Here is an 18977-nt window from a genome sequence, read left to right on the forward strand (position 1 = left end):
AGGTAGAGGCTACGAAACCACGTTATCCTCGACACCTCCAACAAAACGCTATCTCGCAATGGCTGTGCAGGAATCTGAAATCCATATCCAACAACTGATTGTACGGGGGATGGCAGGTTCCAAGTCAGGCAAGCGGGTTGCGGGTGATATATCAGGCTGCTGGTCCTTTGGGCATCCATCACACAGGTATATCGGTCCCATCATCTTTCATCATGTTCACCGTGTACTTCCAGGCTAGGGACTCGAACACTGGGCGCATGCGGGCGTAATAGGGTTTAAGGCTAAGGGGAGGATATTGACCAAAGTTGAGCAGCTTATGGAGCTCCAGCATCTGGGTCGTCAACGGCTGTGGCATCAAGTCTTGATGGAAGCTGATTGAGCCGGGAAAGAGATGGCACCAAAGCGATGCGATGCGCTGGAAGATGCTGCTGTTAGAGGTTGCAGCCATTGCCCGTTTGAAGAAAATGAGAGTCAAAGATGGGCGTGAGAAAAGAGGCTGCGTTAATGAAAAGCGGTAAAAGCAAGCTGCGGTCAATAGTGAGAGTGCGCAACCCGTTCAATGCTCGCCTGTATATGCACAGCTAATCCTACCCCGGATCTGCAACATCCGCCAATAGCGTGTGAGGTTTCATGAAGTTGCCCATCGGCCCTGATGACGTCGGAAAACTTTTCGAGCTTCTTGAAATACCTCTTAGGTACCACAAACCTATATGACTTCTAACATACCGCTCGTGGAAGCTCATTCAACCACTTGCGTTGTCACAATCACGAATCAGCTTGCGTACGCTTGAGTGCTACCTCCAGCTTTGGCTTCATCGTTTGTTATCGCTTCCTCTAATTCCGACAATCAGACCAAAATGGCAGAACCATCAACTTCTACAGAAGACGTTCAAGCTGCCCGTATCATCTCCAACCACCTTCCTTCAGGCTATACCGCCGAGTTCGATCCTGTTAGTGACCATGGAGAGAATAGGAAGTCTGTGGAGACTGAAGCTGAATCGTCTCTCAAATTGCAAGGCGGTGACATGACGAGGGATCTGTACAAGATTCACCAACGAGGGAAGCCTCTTCAACGTGCGGCCACCATTTCCCATCCGCATGACACGCCTCCGCTTGCAGATACTTCCGTTGCGGAGCAACTTGCACCTGGAGGTTTTCGCCGAGCTTTCATAAAGCAAAAATATGGACGTTTTAACCCCGCCGTTCTTCCAGTGACAAGAAACTTCGTTGAATTTCTCTCTCTTTACGGAAGCTTCGCCGGTGAAGATCTGGAAGACTCCGAGGATGAATCAGCCATCGAAGATGTCGAGGATGAGGAGGAAGGGCAACCACCAACCGAACGCAGACCTCTTCTCGGCACGCGGCGGACCACGAGGAGAGAGAAGAAGGGAGATTCCGGCATGGCCAAGACGTTTTTCACGTTATTGAAGGCATTCATTGGCACTGGAATCATGTTTCTGCCAAAAGCCTTCAACAACGGCGGGATCTTGTTCTCCTCCATTACACTGCTGTTAGTGTCTGTCATTACTACGCTGGCTTTTCATTTGTTGTTGCAGTGCCGGCAAGTACACTCGAAAAGCGGATACGGCGAGCTTGGTGAAGCAATCGGGGGTCAAAAAATGAGAGCCATCATCCTAGGATCGGTCACAATCTCCCAGATTGGTTTCGTTTGCGCCGGTACCGTCTTCGTGGCGCAGAACCTGTATTCCTTCCTGGAGGCGGTCACCAAAGGACAAAGCCCATTGTCAACAAACGTTCTGATCGCTTTGCAACTACTTGCACTGATCCCATTGTCATTCATTCGGAACATCTCGAAACTTGGTCCTGCAGCATTGTTGGCCGATATCTTCATTCTCATAGGTCTCGCCTACATCTACTACTATGACATTGCGACGTTGGCGGACCAAGGGCTGCACAAGACGGTCCAACTCTTCAACCCCGACCACTACACTTTGACCATTGGATCTGCGATTTTCACATTTGAGGGCATTGGTCTCATTCTCCCCATCCAGTCATCAATGAAACAGCCAGAGAGGTTCGAGCCACTCCTCTGGACCATCATGCTGATAATCACAATCATCTTTACCTCAGTTGGGGCATTGTGTTACGCCACCTTCGGGGCAGCAACCAAAATTGAAGTCATTTCCAATTTCCCTCAGAGCAACAAGCTTGTCAATGCAGTGCAATTTCTGTACGCACTTGCAGTTTTGGCCGGGACACCTGTTCAGTTGTTTCCTGCGTTGCGGATCCTGGAGAATAAGATTTTTGGTCGGCGTTCGGGCAAGAGAGATACATTCACCAAATGGAAGAAGAACGGTTTCAGGACCTTGCTCGTCACCTTCTGTGCGTTAATTTCAATTCTCGGTGCGAGCAACCTAGATCGGTTCGTGGCTCTTATCGGTTCAGTGTGCTGTGTGCCATTGGTATACATCTATCCACCACTTCTGCATTACCTCGGCGTTGCTCGGACACAGTGGACAAAAGCCGGAGATATTGTATTTATGGTATTGGGACTCGCCTGCATGGTGTATACGACCATAATCACTCTTCAAAATAGCTTCTGAGGAGGAAGTTCGAGTATCAACATGGCGCAGGTTGCTGTTGGCGTTTCGGGCATACATGGTGGAAAAGTGACGCTATCATTTGATTGCACGAGCAGCACATACTTCTATTGACTTGAGAATGCTGATGTTACAACTACATGATAGCCTGAACAAAACATCCGTTTCAAGGGACTAGCTTCTGGCGAAACTTTCTGTCGGCAATCTCCTACCCTTACTTTGCATGACGAGCTTCTACTTCAACCAGCCCATTTCACGTCTCCGTCTTTCACCATCGCCAATATTGCTGAGAACAATCATCGTCGGTGGATAACACTTGTGTGGGATCGCTCAGGTATAGACTAGGCACCGGGCACGCCTAGAGATACCACCTTCGCGATCCCTTCGAGGGCACCGTACAGGTCTAGCAATCAACCACTCAATCAAGCAAGCAAGCAAGGCAGCACGTGGAACTGCCAGTCAGCTCACACGCAAGCAGAGTGGTACGTACTCCGTCGGTATATGTGGACCACACTCCAGGATGCAGGTCTACAAGGGGGGTGTATCCATTCGGGGACGACGCATCTTCCGACTGGTCGTCCACGCCGGGTCATATTCGAGGCGGGTGTATTTTGGTTGTAATCCGATGGGCCTGAAGGATATCACCGACTTTCGCCACCCGGTCTCCGAAGACACTTCCGGATATACTCAGTACCCCAAGCAGGAAGTCGCGAGAAGTATCACGATGACTAGGTTGCCGTTTTGGCAGGACTTCAGGACTTGTGAAGAAACAGAAGCCGGCTGTCAGCTGGGCAGAAGAGTAGCGGTGACAGTCCCTGATGCCCATACTATGCTGTAGTTTTTATGCTTACTCGCAAGTATCACGATATCATAAGCCGACAAGCCTTTTGCGTCGCCTTTGCTCAACTCGTGTGACTCACTTTCCATTATTGAAGGAGTGGAGTTTGTGTGAAAAATTGGTAAGGATCATCTGCTGACGCACGTGGTGGAGTAGTCATATTGAAGCTTTTTGTGTCGGCCACTTTGGCACCTATGTTGGGCATCAGAGTATAAGGCACTCCATTGTGGAGATGATATAAATACCTACCTGGGTAAGCAGGTGGAGTAACCAGCGATATGGCTCTATCATAAAAATATATTCAAACAATCCGTATTCTTATACTAACCAAGTCTTAAGGGAGATGTTCTACACAACACCATTGTTTTAATGCCTGCCTGTAGGGTCGTCGACAACATTCATGAAAATCGTTAGTGGAGAAGTATATACGTTTCGCAATGAACTCCTAATCTGGTATTTCTGGCTGCCTGATAAACTAGTCCCACTTGGTTATATTCTCCAGTCTCAACGCTCTCCTTCCTGTGGGCACAAGCATTCTGTAGGATTGCACAGCTTTTCCGCTGAAACCGCTTGCGAACTGGTCTTGATCCTACCGCTGTAGCGTCGGAAGTATCGTTTCCCTATTTTGGTCCAGCGTCCTACTAGTATGGGTACAAACACGATGACGGTCCCTGGCCGATCTTTCAACCTCACATGTAAGGACGCGCCGCGTTACGCACAAGGCAACAGGTTGAAACGATGGTTGATACGCGCTTCGAGACCTTCGAGGTCCTACCTCGCGACCACGAATCGCTGCCAGAGACTACTGAGTATGAGCTATCAGACATTGACCAGGTGCTGACTGGCAACCACACAACTCCATGTATCGTATATCCTTTCACTGGCGATAAGGACGACTTCATCAAACCCCTACGAACTGGGCTGCAGAATGTGCTTACCTGCATTCCCCTTGTTGGAGGGGAGCTGCTGACGAAGGATGGGCGCCTCTGGGTCTTGCGGAAAAACCACGAACCAATTCGTCTTGGTGTGAATCACCTCGACGAAGACCCAGACTTTCCGACTTATGAGAGCCTTTCTGCTGCAAAATTTCCCGCCGAGTTCTTCTCAGCCAACGCATTGCGCTTGACACCGCCGGGCTCCAATCTAGCTGGGCTTCGTCGTGATGATGGCTGCCCAGTTGCCGTATTTCAGGCAAACTTCATCAAGGGTGGTCTGATACTGACACTACCTCTACACCACTGCTGCGGCGATGCGAAGAGTATCGACCACACGTTTCTGCTCTGGGTAAACAGCACTCTCGCAGCGGCGAACAAGGCACCGATGCCTACTTTTCATCCGTCCATTGACCGCACCTACTTCAATGCTACAGCATCCTTGCCCAGCCAGGAGAAGCTAGAAGACATGAAGTCAAAAATCAGCGGGTTCTCCTTCCACCCTATCCAGCCAGAGCCTCCATCCAAGCCCCTGAACGATCCCCCGAAACCGCCGGTGGCTAGCATCAAGATGTATCACTTTCCGAAGACTAGCATCGAGGAACTGAAGCGAATATGCTGGCCAGCGACTGGAACTGGTATCGATTTCGTTTCGTCTTACGATGTTGTTTGCGCGCTCACATGGCAGGCCATGACGCGTGCACGCATTCCATATCTCAAGCCAGACCTACAAACCGTCACTACCGAATTCGGCCACCCCGTCAACGCACGTGCGTGTTTCAACAGTGTCGTGCCAGCCGAGTACTTCGGCAACGGCTTTTCCATGGTTGCTACTGCTCCTATCCTCATTTCTGAGCTCATTGGCACCGGCGGGCTTGCAAAAGCTGCGCAGCTCATCCGCCGCTCTGTACACAGTTTTGATGTTGACTACATTCCAAACTTTCTCCAAGTGGGCCATGCCGTCGCAGGCAAGGAGCAAATACAATGGAATTGGCGCCCACAAAATGTCGTGGGGACCAGCTGGATGTCAATGGGGGCGATGCAGGCATACGATTTCGGCTTGGGGCTACCCACAGCGATACGTCTGCCGGTGCCACCATTCGAAGGTGTCCTTGGAGTATTGCCCGCAACTAGGACGGACGGAGTTCCAGAAGGGTTTGATGTTTACGTCGTCCTGGAGGCCGGATGCCAGGAGCGATTAACTGTGGACTCAGATTTTGGCAAATATTGCTCTTTAATTGGGGCCTAGGAACTTCGACGCGGGTTTTCCAGCTGCTTACGTGGTAACTGATGCCATCATCACAGTATTCAACCAGCCGCGATTCGAAACGTAAAAGCATGCCGTTCGTTGGAAAGTTGGATCTCTTGTATAACAGGTATCTTGTTTTCCTGGACAAGCTCTGTCAAACTGTTGAATCTTTAGGCAAAGAATCAATAAGGCTCAAGTGCGCCGTTACAAGAAGCCTCCAACCCTCACAAGCTATCTAAGTTACGTATACGCAATGTAGTGCCTAATTGTCTTCTGTATACAGCTACCTATCCTTTAGTGAGGTAGACTAAAGTATACCTTGAAATCTAGTGCAGGTGCCGATTGGCAGTGTTGGAAATTAGTCCCTAGCTAGCTTGGTATAGGGGGTTACAACTTAGGACAACTAGGTGGTACTACTAGTAGTAACTTAATCAAACTGATTAACGTGATAATGATTTTCCAAACCTTAAAGATAACCTTCAAAGCCACGTTCATGTTCAACATATAAGTCTTTCATAACAGCGTCTACCGCGGTCACCTCCTCCATTCCATCTACAGGCCTCTATTCCAGTCAAGGTTTGGTGACGACTCCCACAGCAAGCTAGCCATGCTGGTGCTCAGGGACCGAGACGTCCTGACACTGCTTTCGAGTCTTTCTCAGGAAGAGAGTCGGCGGCTACTTGAAAGGCTGCATGACATCTTGAGAGAATTTTCTCGGAACACAAGGGTTGCACCCGAGGAGCGAATGATTCATCAGCCGGAAAGAGAGTCCATTACGACCAAGTTGGGCAACACATCCCTTTTCATGCCCTCGTCGACCACCACCTCGACGGGTATCAAAGTTGTCACTCTCAGCTCTGGCGGCTTGAAAGGCTCCATCAATGTTTTCGCTCCGGAGGGCGATTTGCTTGGAGTTTTGAATGCGGCTGAAGTCACTGCTTTTCGAACGGCACTGGCCGTCATGATCCCATATGCCCGATACCAGCATTCGAAGGCGAAAGTTGTCGTCTTTGGAGCTGGCCGACAAGCAGAGTGGCATATCAAGTTGGCACTTCTCCTGAGCGACATCAAACAAGTCACTGTCGTCAATCGGAGCAGTCCGCGAAGGATGGAGCTACTGTTCGAGGAGATGGCGCAAAGATACCCAGAAACAAAACTCACGCTGCTACTGAAGACAGCTCCAGACTACGATTCGCAACTGCGCAGCCGTCTTGAAGACTCGGATGTTATCTTTTGCTGCACTCCAGCGACTACACCACATTTTCCCTATACCTATCTCAGTGCAAAGCCACGGTTCATATCGCTGATAGGATCTTACAAGCCCTTCATGCAGGAGGTTGATTCACAAACATTGCTCTCTGGAGGTCGCATCTACGTGGACACCAAGGAAGGGTGTCTTGTTGAGGCGGGAGAACTGATCAAAGCTAATGTCACCGCAGATCAGCTTATCGAAATTGGCGAGCTTCATGGCGACGACCCGCTAACAGCGGCTGGGAACGTGGTCTTCAAATGTGTAGGGTTGGGCATCATGGACATCGTTATCGCCCGAGAACTGCTTGCCATGGCGGAAGAGAAGGGTCTTGGACTACTTGTCGATGATTTTTGAATGACCGACGCGGAAGGCTCTCAGGCGTTTTCGTAGTGATCTCATGAATGATGGGCTTGCTGTATGAGCAACGATTAGTGACGCAGGTTGCGGACCATTGCAAGTACCGGTCGCTCCAGGGAATAATCAAATAGAACATCGTTGAGCGAGCAATTTTCTGTTCAGCTCTTAGGCGGAACAATGCCGCGTCAAGCTCCGAAACAGCATTCCCCGATCAAATGGGCCCCCACCCTATCTAAGCCAGCCTCGATGATCATGTCACCTTCGAAAGGAGGGATCCCGCATAAGGGGCCTGTAGGGAGCCTCTCTCACTTCGTCAAGTTTGCCCGTGGCTCGGCCATACACTCTTCTGCATTGCGATCGATAGCGAGTCTTTGATTGACCCTGACGGCAATAAAGAGGGCAGTCGTTTCCATGCAAGGAATCTAGGAGATGTTTTCTCAGTGGCAATATCCATCCAACTCGAATAATACTGCTCCTTGTCCCAGTTGACCCGTTGCAGCCCATCACGGCTTCATTCCTGTATTCTCCAACGATGCCTCGCCTTCCAGAGTGCTTCGCGTAGGATAAAATCTTCATGGTCAAATTCGGCACTCCGATCATTTTCTTCATTCCAGCCCCTGGGGCCGACTCTGTCGTACTCTGTGCGAGTTTTACCCAGCAGGAGTACGGTAGGCTGGACGAGTGAAACCTTGAGAGGGCAGTTCGTTCAAATCTGCATGACGGCCTAGTTGTCGAGCAGAATGAATCAGATCCGATCGCGACGCAGATCACTCCAGCCGTGCTGGGCCCAGACCAAAAATGACCTCCTGCACTGGCAACTCTGTCCTGCCGCCTACACCGGACTCGCCGCCACAGAGGCAGTCGGTGCACTCAGACGCCGACTTTGCCCATCATGACCACCCCTGTGCATTCGTTGTGAACGTTCCGCCAATCGACTTGATCCCGCAAAGCCGCTCCACCGAGGTCTGGCTCGGGACACAGCAGGCTTTTGGACTTGATGCTCAAGAAGGCGCACACGGTGAACGTAACTCGGGCCAGATTCGTATTTCACTGCCGGAGTTAAAATCGAGAAAAAGGCATCCCGTCCAACCTGGCATTCCCAAAGCATCGTCATCTGTGACTTGAGGTTGTGGCACACCAGAATCCCCAATGTTTCGGGAGGCGTCCTTGGACGGAACTAACCTGGGCCAGGTGAGAAATGGTTGACAAGAGGTGATGATCGATGCGAGGTGGTCAATTGGCTGCTCGACAACCAAAAAATCAGTGGCTATCCGATGAATCCTTTGCGGATCACTGGATGGTAAGTAGAACACTCGCCGGTTTCGGGCCTGATCGGGAACCTATTGGGACTTCATCCGACTATTTCGATATGCATTCTTTCCGCAATCAGCAGGTCCTCGTCCGCGATGTCGTCATCAAATTCGTCTGCGGCATTTGGACGAGCTACAGCACCGTTCTGGTTTGGTGCTCGTACAGTGTTGACCTCGCTATGCATATAGTCGTGTGAATATGCGTCGTGCCTCCCAAAGTCCCCTTCTCCTCTCGTCATCTTCTGCTCACGCTGGAAGTTCTCCAGCTCTTTCAAATCCCAGCTGTCTTTGCCTTTTGTGGTGCCGTCAGCCGCTTTTTGGACCGCTCCCAGCGGCTGTGCGATGCTTCTCAAAAATTTCTTTGCCATACCCACAGCGGCATCAGTGCTTAATCCAGTTTGGCCGTCATGAATCTCTTCGGCAATCCATCTGGGTAGTTGGTTGCGTTTCTTTTGGAAGCGACGGTCGGCCAAAACCATGATTCCATAATCGTCTTTTCCTCTTAGGACACGGCCTAGACACTGTGCCGCATGTCTCATGGCGTCGAAAGAAAGGAAGTCTTGTTCTTTGATTCTGTAGTTCTCGCGCAAAAACTCCAATCGAGCTTTCAGAATTCGTGATTCGGTGTATTGAAAAGGAGCACCCATACACAGTACAGTCCGTCCAAAGTGATGGTCGAAATCGATACCTTCGGATACTTTGCCACGGGCTACACAGAGGAGGATTGCGCCCTTCCCGTTTTCGCACGCGGTGCGGTACGTTTCCAGGGCTAGACTCGTCTCCTGTGCATCCGGAGTCTCGACCAAGATCAGTTTGTAGGTCCAGATCTGATCGAGAATACCCATGCCCTGCCACATACTAATGATCATTTCCATGTAGAGGTAGGAAGGAAAGAAAACCACAATGCCATCTGGGGTGATCTTTGCGAATTCAAAAAGTAGAGCGCCGTAATTTCGAACCACTCCGGGGTCGGATCGAGATTGGAATCCGGATGTGATCGACTGCTGGTCCGAGCCACGTGTGACAATCATCGGTAAGAAAGAACGTCGGGCAAGCGACATTGGATATGATTCCTGCAAGACGGTAGTAAAATTGAGCATCTTGGGGTACATTTCCAGCGGAGATATGGTTCCCGAAGTGATGATAACCGAGGAGAAGCGTTCGAAGACCGGTTTGATGGCTATCGATGCATCGAGGCATACAAAGTGTAAGATCGGGTTCGGCACTGTGGCTTGCTCTGTCTCAAAGGGTTCCAAAATCAACAAAAAGCCAGTTTCGTAGGTCGCAGCTAACGTGGCGAAAGTGGCGACCTCTTGCAATGGTTGGTAATCTTCAATATTGGTCAATTCGAGCGTCCGAACAAGGGAAGTCAGACGTTCGGCACAAAATCGAAGGGGTTTGCGTTCGATAAAGGTTAGCTCCTTGAGATGGGATAAAAATGAGGGAGGAGTCTCCTGGATGACGTATAGAACCTTCATCCGGGTCTTCAAATACTCGATGAACCGCTTTAGAAAGGCGACAAAGTGTTCAGCCCGACGGATGTTGCCGGGGACGGCTTCCTTCAGCAAGTCATCAGGCAAAGTTGGGTTTGACATGAACGCATCTTCTGCTCGAGCCTCATCGGCTTCTCGAAGGCCCTCGACAAGCTTTTGGTATTCGTTTTGCAACTTCTCCTCGTCCGAAGCTTTCATCTCCTCGATCTTGCGTTCCAGATTGTTCGCACCACGAGTTGCTTTCCTCAGCGAGTCTTCCGTTAGGTCGATCGACAAGGACTCGATACAGACATTGTCGATATTGTGAGCTTCGTCAAAGACCACAATGCAGTCTTTTGACAATTCTTTGGAGACCCGTTCTGCGATCTTTGGGTCCAGGAGGTAATGGTACGAGTAGATAATGACATTGCAGAAAGACATCATCCTTCGGGCGGAGAAGTACGGACACTGCTTGTGATCTTCCCCATATCTGAGCAAGCCGTCCAGTGTAAAGACGCCTGGCGGGACCAGATTATGAGGCTCCAGAAGATCCAGGTTGTCGTGGTATATACAGACCTCGACGTCCTCGCCGCGTTCTTTCTTCTCCTTCACAAATCCCGCGGTCAGACTCCGACATCTGGCGTCAACAACGGCACCGCTCTTTTCTCGCTTCACTGAAGGATGTAGACACAGGTTCTTGCGGCTGGTCAATCCGAGGCCTCGAAAGTCTTCCACAACGCCAAGCTGATCCGAACGGTATTTCATGAGCGCTTTCAACTCGGCCAACGCCTTTTCGATCTCCGACATTGTACGCGAGCAGTAGATGAGTTTTCGATGCTCTGGGTAATGTTGCTGGTAGGCGACAATAAGAGAAAGTAGAGAGACTGTCTTGCCCGTCCCGGAAGGCATCTCGAGAACGCAGTGACCACCGGCGTCAAGGGTTCGTTTGAGATCGCACATGTATGCATATTGTTCGGGGTAAATTCGAGGATAGGGGAATAGGACTGGGAGATCACTATGTCTGGTCAGTCAACGTTGTCTCGGACCGGCATGGCAATCCATACTCGATGAAGAACTTCATGGTGAGGGAGTGACCTGGATTGGCCACCACTTCGGCGTTCCAGCTTTGGCATGAATCTCAGATACTTTGAAACTTCAACGATTGCAGTGCTGCCGTCAAAAGGCGATGGGTTGGGGCGAGAACTATCCAAGTACTTGGAATCAAGGCCCTTCCTTGTGAGCGTGGAAGTAGCGCAGCAAGGTGGCACGCGGTCGCCGCAGGCAGACAGTGGTATGAGGCGCGTATTGTCCTTTAGTTTCAGGCACCATCTGCAAAGGTACCAAACCACCTATAGAAGTACTGACGATTATTGCTCGATCGGCGCCGACGTCATAAATACACTCCAAAAATTTGGAGTCGACTCACAAAAGGCTTCTCAGCGGTATAGCGCCGAAGTGAATCATTTCCGAGACATTCGCGATCTAGCAAATCTCGAACTACTACCACGACGAGGGCGAACGCTCAGCATGAGCAAGAAATTCAAATCACAGGCCTCAAGCGCCCGTGCTGCCTCTGCTGCCTTTGGAGCATCCTCTTTTGGTGTCGGTTCCCTGTCGGGTGGTTTCAGATCCGCTGTTTCGTCGTTATCATATATCACGGAGCAACCAGACCTCAGCGGCGTGTCTAATCCTAATATTGTCGTCGCCCTTCGGAATTTGACCAAGAAAGACAGTACTACAAAAGCAAAAGCGTTGGAAGAATTGCAAGAGTATATCAGCTCCGTTAGCTCGGCTGAACAAATCGATCCAGGTCTACTAGAAGCATGGGTGTGTCAACCTTGATATGGCATTTGACTCTTGACTGACGAAGTTGTCACAGGTCGGTCTATATCCGCGCACCTCCATCGACAATAGTCGACGAGTTCGACAACTCGCACATACTATCCAAGGCACTCTGACGGCAACCTCCGGCAGACGAATAGCGCCGCATTTGTCCAAGGTGATCGGTTCGTGGCTGTCCGGGGCCTATGACAGTGACAAGCTGGTAGCGCGGGTAGCGCAAGAGTCGATTTCGACTGCGTTTACAACCGAGGATAGGAGAAGGGCATTGTGGAAAGTCTACAAAGAAGCTCTCATTGAATATGCCGAGGACGCGATTTTGGTTCAGACTCCTAGTACTCTAAGCGATGAACGGTCGACGACACCTGACGATGCCGAGGCGAAGTTTGTCCGAGTTGTCGGGAATGCCATCTACATGCTCTGTCAGGTTCTCAGGAACAACTTTTCGGGGCCCGCTGACGGAAACGCGGCTGCGCTACCTGAGCGCCTCGAACAGATCGTGACAGACAAGAGGCTTTGGGAATATTCATATTCCGAAGATCCAAATCTGCGCAAAGCCATATGTGCTCTTGTTATTGTTTGTACCGAGACGGTCGACGCATACCTGGACTGGCCTTCAATCAGCGCATGCTTTATTGGCAAGGCACTTCACAACAGCCAACTCGGATCGTCACGTCAGCTGTCGGAGGCACTCCTCGCCTTGACGGGACGCCGGCCTGAAATCTGGACGTCCGACTATTCGTCGAAAACACCTGCTTCCAAAAGACTGCATCAATACCTCAAGAACGGCTCGCAAAGAGGACCAGCGGATTTCTGGGTCGCAATTGCCGCACTTCTCAAACGAATTCCCCTCGAGGTATGGGCTCCGGAACATGTCGACCGCAAGGTGGACTTACCCTCCGCCACCAGGTTGATCGGTGCCTTGCGTGCCGGCATCACCAGCCCTGAAGAACCCCGCCAAAACCTGCAGACGGCATGGTTAGCCTACGTCGAGATATCCTTTTGGATCTTGGATATGCTCCGCGACGACGACTCGAAGACGAAATTGATGAACGAGGAGCTAGTCCCTTTGGTCACTCAGTACATTGCTCATGACATGGCGCAGACCTCCGGGAAACTGCCCGCCTCTTGTGACCTGCGAATTGCGACGAGCATACTGGTCAGCGTTCTCCGCCACGGCTTGCATGATGTTTTCGAAAGTGCCTGGCTAAGGGTATGTGAAGAGCTCTCCAATGCTATGAAATTGTCCCTTCCGGAGACCTCCAAGGATTTTTCAAAGTCTCAGGATTCTGTTACTGCTCAAGCACAACGTCTATTTCAATTGAGATCCTCTGTCTTGAAATCGGGTGGTCTTGGTCCTGTTGAGAGCTCATATGCAGTACGTGTCTTCCAACAGGGTGACGAAAAACTGCTCGGCGTTGCAACGGAACTTCTAAGGTCTCGGAACGGCAAGCCTTATTCCGCAGCCTTTGTACTCGAGCGCGTGGTAGTCGATCCCCATTCGCCAACGCCCCAATGGCTGGAAGACTTCTTGACATCAGATGCCATGGCTCTACTCAACAGCCCTTCTGCGGAATATATCATTACCATCATTCTAAATCGTGGTAAAAATATCGAACAAATTGTCTCGAATTTGATACATTCTGCGGACAGCGGATATGCTATAAGCGCAATCTCAAGGCTTCTGAGTCAGGTTTCAGAAGAGACACTATCAAATAACCCCGAGCTCGAGGCTTTTGTCTTGCACAAGACATCCTCTGCACTCGAGGAGGATGCAGTCCAACGAATGGCCCGAGCAATTCTGCGGAATCCAAAGCTTCGGCTTTCGAACTTTTGGGAGAGCTGTTTCAAATGCATTCTCGGACGGTTATCCTCCGACAGAGATGCAGCCTCCCAACAGGTCACACTCCATTTCCTCCTTGACCTATTTAGCGGTCCCGACAGCGCTCTTGCGATCTCCAACAGCACAGGAGGCGAGTTGCTGTCACGGAGTCTCTTGCTATCAGACTCACAGAACTCCGAGATAGCAGATCTGGCGAAGCTGTTAATAGAAAAGATCCGATCAGCCCCTTCCGGCCAGGACACAGCTGCCTCAACCTCCGCCAAAGTCATTACGGACCAGCTGTCCGGCACTGGTGTACCGTTGTCTATTTTCACATTGATCGACCTTGCGAAAGACACTTTCAAGAATACAGCGCCGGACCAAGCCGGGTCGGTGGCGGCGCTCTTGCCATCCGCCTCTCAGTGGGTCGGCGCCCTTCAAGGTCACATTTCTGGAAAGCGACCTCGTTCATTAGTTGTGACCAACCCACTTCACGGCATCGTATTTATGCTTGAGCAGGGAAATGTCCAACAATCGACCCATAATCTTCGCGATGCGGACGAGTTTTCTCTTCTGTTTCGACTAGTCCTGTATGTCACGAGGATGGCCTCCGACACACACATCCTTCCTCTCCTACCCGCCGAGCAACTCGGAGTACTTTACTTTCATTATCCTTTGGCATTGCAGCTTGTGAATGAGAAGCTTACAATGGAATCCGCGAACGATATTTGGCAGAATACAAGCAACGAGGTCATCGAGGAGGCAGCGGACGTGCTTTCTCAAGGAAACTCTCTCGTCCAAAAATGGATTCAAGATGATGGCTTGATCAACACCTGGATCAACGCGATTCGCTCAACAGCTGATTTGACGCCAGAGTCGTATCTGAAAGGTCTAGCATTCACAGATATCGCATCTCGTTATGTTGATGAGTTTGGGCCGAGTCGCATTACGTCGTCCTTTGATATTGAGATGAAAGAGATGTACAACGCGCCCGAGGTTACACGTTCCGCAAGCCTCATATGTGCTTGCCGTGATCAGATCATTAGCGGTCCGTCAGGTCGCAGACTTCTCAATGAGCTGATCGCTATGGGCACGGAGCTTAAATCGGAGGGCTCTGTAGCAGGGCTGCGGTCGCTTGTACTACTTGACTTGCTTCTTGACGGCAGGTCAAAATCTCTGGAAGAGATCCCGAGCCAACGACTTATTTTCTTCGTACAGACGTTAACGCGCCTTTTGACGGACAAGTCGGATGACCTAGGCTATCAAACAGAAGCGATGAGACTACTAGATCCAGTCCTTTCTGCCGTCAAAGATGTCTATGGCCCACACTGGGAGCGCATTCTAACGTGTCTGCTCACACTGTGGCATGATGGACACGACTTGGCAGATAACATCCCTCTTCTCCATGCTTCCCTGCGCCTATACGCGCGTCTCAGAAGTCTCGCTGCGTCGGATGACTCAAATGACGATGTGAGAGATTCATGGGAAGCTGCCCAGGCGTCTCTCGAGGATGGCTTGGTGCGATGCCTGCATATTTTCAAGGACCCGAAAGAGGAAATGGACCAACCACGCCAGATAGCTGCGGAAATGCTACGGAGACAGCTTTTACATATTTCTCTCTCACACGACGCGGAATTGTATTCCTTCCTATCGTCCAGAGAGCCCGCAATTCGAGGTGCCGCATACGATCTCCTGCATCGTTCGATCCCGGCACAACAGGAGCAGTTTTCATTGGAGCTTGCCCTCGAACACAGAATTACTCATTTGCCCGACGAGCTCCTGTCCCTCTTGTCAAATACGACAGGGTCCTTGGAACTAGGGCCCGGTTCAAATCGACAGACGTACTTGCTTCGCTGGCAACTGATATTTGATCACTTCACCAAGGCGTCCTACAAACTTCGGGAGATGTACACTTCAGACATCAAAGAGGGCCACGTCCTTCCAAGACTTCTAGAAGTGATCTGTGATATTTGTCGCGTCACCGGCAGTCGTCCTCTGGATGCTTCAAAGGTCGATCTTGAAACGTTCGAGCTAGGCCCCGACGACTTGGACGAAAAAGGAGAGCAAAGGCTTTCGATGCATTTGTACTATTGCTGCTTGCTCTACCTTCCGAGTCTGACAAGAGGATGGTTCCTCGAACAGAAGAACCGTGTGAAATTACCTCTGGAGAGCTGGACTCAAAAGTTCTTTTCACCGTCCCTGATTGCAGCCGCGATTCGCACAGTCACCGAGTGGGTTGCCAACCAACCGGAGGATGACAGTGAAGCCTCGGTGAATGCCAAAGCATCTGTCGGAGGATCCGAAATCGTGGCATCGGTCGCCGTCGATCCTGAATCGCCCCCAATTACTTTGGCTATCTCATTACCCGCCACGTATCCTCTTGACTCACCCAGCGTATCTTCGCGTACGCGAGTCGGTGTTTCGGAAAAGAATTGGCAATCATGGCTTAGGACTTTCCAGATCATCATATTTAGTACAGGAAGTATCATTGAAGGTCTGATAGCATTCCGCCGGAACGTCCAAGGGGCTCTGAAAGGTCAAAGTGAATGTGCTATATGCTACAGTATCATCGGTACTGACATGCAAACACCGAACAAGAGATGCGGCACTTGTCGAAACACTTTTCATGGCACATGCCTGTTCAGATGGTTCAAAAGCTCCAACAGCTCGAGCTGTCCGCTCTGTCGCAACAATTTCAACTACGCTTGAAAAGGGATCACCGAAATTGACGAGTTCACCGTGCACGATGCCTACTCTGCTTTCGGAAGTCGGCCACCGTTCAGCGCGGCTTGCCTACGTTCAAGCCTATCTTCATGCTGCTATGGAGTTATGGCGCGACGTTGCGAGCCGCCGAAGACAGTATGAGAAGGAGGCTCTTTTACCTGGATCTAATTGGCGGCGAGATCGCCCGGTTAAGACCTCTTCTGTTGAGCAAGGCGTTGACATTGCTGGACGTTTCGGAACAACGCCATGCTGGAAAACGCCCAAAGGTCATACAGGCCGGAACCGCTCAGCTGCAATTCACCTTTGGAAGGAATCATATTGGCGCCCGTAGGCAACCAAATCCGAGAACATGATGCATTGTTACCACTCAATAACGCCTCTGCGCGAGCACACGGTGCAGGTTGGGGCTCTGTAACAGCTTCTCGGACGATGCTCATTCAGTAGAGTTGATATAGCGTGTTATATTACAGTCCGCCGCTGTTTCTGCAAGCTTGCGTACCTACCTAGGTAGTTTGATGCTCTAGTAGTACGACTATTATGTCCGCAAATGGACTGAAAATAAACAATTCTTGGCGGGTCTTGACGACCTACTAGTATTATTAGTAGATCAGATAGCACTTACCTGCATGGTATGTTCTTGACATCTACAGTAGTAGAACTACGCCGGCAAATCTCACTAACAAGCAGCAGCAGGTGACCGCGCGGGCCACTCTTCTGCAAATTAGCATTCCTTCATGTCTGCTTCAACAATACCCAACCTGAATACGCTCCGTCGCGGTCAGCGAGGAAGAGGAAGGGGTCGAGGTAATGCAGCGTCAAATTCTGGAGATCGGCACACAAGGGAAAAGGTCCAGGACGAGATAATCCAACATACCGATCATGATGCTGCTGCCTCGCGGCTAAGCGCAGTGGAGGCTGGCTATCTGGAAGATCCATTTGCGCGGCTGATGAATGCGGATGAGCCTGTCAGCAGGCGGCTACCATTGATGAACCGAGGTAGGCTTCTTGTGAGGGCGATCAGCGATAGTTCTTACATCGTCGTCTCCAGGCACATACCTGCGTACTGCATCTATTGACCGCATTGTCGACACGTTTCTGTCCTCTACAGGTCATGCACGCAAGCAGATTGTTTCCCTGGGCGCGGGCAGTGATACGAGATACTTTCGCCTGAAACACAAACACCCCAACTTTGGTGTTGTCTACCACGAAATAGATTTCCACACCAACACTCGGAGAAAGATTGATCGATTGCGCGGTGTGGCCTTCGCAGACAGGGCGAAGATGGTTGCGGGAGTGGACATGCATGCATCTGATGTGCGAATCTCAGAGGACGGGACAGCCCTAACGTCTCCGGAATATAACATTCATCCACAGGATCTGCGACAACTACCTCATGTTGATGCAGATATTACAGGATTGGACAAGGAGTTGCCGACCTTGATCATATCAGAGTGCTGTCTTATCTATCTTTCGCCCGAAGATGCTGACGCCGTATTGCAATACTTCAGCCAACTCTTTCCTGCTACTACGCCTGTTGCCGTTGTCCTATATGAGCCGATTCGGCCCCATGACTCCTTTGGCAGGACAATGGTCAGCAATCTCATGAGCAGGGGTATTCAGTTACAAACCCTAGAAAAGTACTGCGGACTTCCGGAACAGAAGGAAAGGTTGAAGGCACACGGTTTCAGTGGAGATGATGGGGTTAGATCAGGTGCCGAAGCGGTAGATATTGAATTCATTTGGCGACGATGGACTGCCCCGGAGGAGAAGGAGCGGATTGATGGATTGGAATGGATGGATGAAGTCGAAGAATTCGTCCTTCTCTCAAAGCATTACTGCATAAGCTGGGGCTGGCGCGGGTATGAAGAGAACTCGCGCTGGAAGGAGTTGCCCACGCCGAATGACCAGGGATGACTGTGGTTCTTATATGGAGCACACCATGCAACAACGGCTTCAGTTACAAACCCTACGAGAGCCGGCCGTATCTTTGAGCCTTGAGAGCCATCTGAGCCCAGGTCAGATTCCAGGTCATCAGCAATGGTAGTCTGGATGGCCCTAACAAATGCTGTCTCTTTCTACCAACATTCTGGTCACGTGGTCCGCTGCATGCCAAGACTGATGATGGGTGTTGAACTTGAAGTGCAGGCCGCTCAACTTCAACTTGTGATTGCTCATCTGCCAGTCTGTCAACGTCTATCGCTAAAAAGCCAATTGTACAGGTGGGGGACGTGCCACTGGAGTCATACAGCAAAGAACTACGCATGTCGATGCTTGCTTGTGCCTGTATGCTAGATGCTTGCATGTCAACACCTAAGTTGCGGCTTCTATTGGTAGGCGGTGTGCAGAACTATCCGAACCTACGGCGCTTCAGAACCATGCCAAACCAAATTGTGAAAATGCGTCAGCCGAGCAATAAAGCAAGCAGAGACCTCACTCTCCCACTAAATCTATCCAGTCTACGCCCGGCTCGTACTGGACAGCATTTGGCGAGCTTGAGAAGAAAGCGTTATATCGACTGGTCTCGTGCAAAGCAGGGGCCATGTTTGGCTTGCGTTCTCGAACAGCCGGTATCTTCAGGAATGCCCAAACAGTGAATCCAAGTCCCAGAATTACATACCGAA

General features: G+C 50.7%; 7 protein-coding genes across 7 annotated transcripts; 6 read left to right on the forward strand and 1 right to left on the reverse strand.

Annotated features, from left to right (window-relative positions):
* Positions 1 to 857: 857 nt before the first annotated feature.
* A1O1_03294 (uncharacterized protein) lies at positions 858 to 2564 on the forward strand (the record flags this gene model as incomplete). The annotated part of the gene is made up of 1 exon (XM_007724199.1): positions 858 to 2564. One exon carries the CDS (start codon positions 858 to 860, stop codon positions 2562 to 2564), a length of 1707 nt encoding a protein of 568 aa, XP_007722389.1.
* Positions 2565 to 4137: 1573 nt separating this feature from the next.
* A1O1_03295 (uncharacterized protein) lies at positions 4138 to 5580 on the forward strand (the record flags this gene model as incomplete). Its single annotated transcript, XM_007724200.1, has 1 exon — positions 4138 to 5580. The coding sequence occupies one exon, from the start codon at positions 4138 to 4140 to the stop codon at positions 5578 to 5580; it is 1443 nt and encodes a 480-aa protein (XP_007722390.1).
* A 607-nt stretch (positions 5581 to 6187) lies between these two features.
* Positions 6188 to 7186, forward strand: A1O1_03296 (ornithine cyclodeaminase; the record flags this gene model as incomplete). Its single annotated transcript, XM_007724201.1, has 1 exon — positions 6188 to 7186. One exon carries the CDS (start codon positions 6188 to 6190, stop codon positions 7184 to 7186), a length of 999 nt encoding a protein of 332 aa, XP_007722391.1.
* Positions 7187 to 7987: 801 nt separating this feature from the next.
* Positions 7988 to 8314, forward strand: A1O1_03297 (uncharacterized protein; the record flags this gene model as incomplete). Its single annotated transcript, XM_007724202.1, has 1 exon — positions 7988 to 8314. One exon carries the CDS (start codon positions 7988 to 7990, stop codon positions 8312 to 8314), a length of 327 nt encoding a protein of 108 aa, XP_007722392.1.
* Positions 8315 to 8540: 226 nt separating this feature from the next.
* On the reverse strand, positions 8541 to 11052 carry A1O1_03298 (DNA repair helicase rad15; the record flags this gene model as incomplete). The annotated part of the gene is made up of 2 exons (XM_007724203.1): positions 8541 to 10986; positions 11036 to 11052. 2 exons carry the CDS (start codon positions 11050 to 11052, stop codon positions 8541 to 8543), a joined length of 2463 nt encoding a protein of 820 aa, XP_007722393.1.
* A 446-nt stretch (positions 11053 to 11498) lies between these two features.
* Positions 11499 to 16341, forward strand: A1O1_03299 (uncharacterized protein; the record flags this gene model as incomplete). The annotated part of the gene is made up of 2 exons (XM_007724204.1): positions 11499 to 11798; positions 11851 to 16341. The coding sequence occupies 2 exons, from the start codon at positions 11499 to 11501 to the stop codon at positions 16339 to 16341; spliced, it is 4791 nt and encodes a 1596-aa protein (XP_007722394.1).
* A 749-nt stretch (positions 16342 to 17090) lies between these two features.
* Positions 17091 to 18270, forward strand: A1O1_03300 (uncharacterized protein; the record flags this gene model as incomplete). Its single annotated transcript, XM_007724205.1, has 2 exons — positions 17091 to 17352; positions 17405 to 18270. 2 exons carry the CDS (start codon positions 17091 to 17093, stop codon positions 18268 to 18270), a joined length of 1128 nt encoding a protein of 375 aa, XP_007722395.1.
* Between the last annotated feature and the right edge of the window lie 707 nt (positions 18271 to 18977).

This window comes from Capronia coronata, assembly GCF_000585585.1.
Source record: "Capronia coronata CBS 617.96 chromosome Unknown acBCG-supercont1.3, whole genome shotgun sequence".
Lineage (NCBI taxonomy): Eukaryota > Fungi > Ascomycota > Eurotiomycetes > Chaetothyriales > Herpotrichiellaceae > Capronia > Capronia coronata.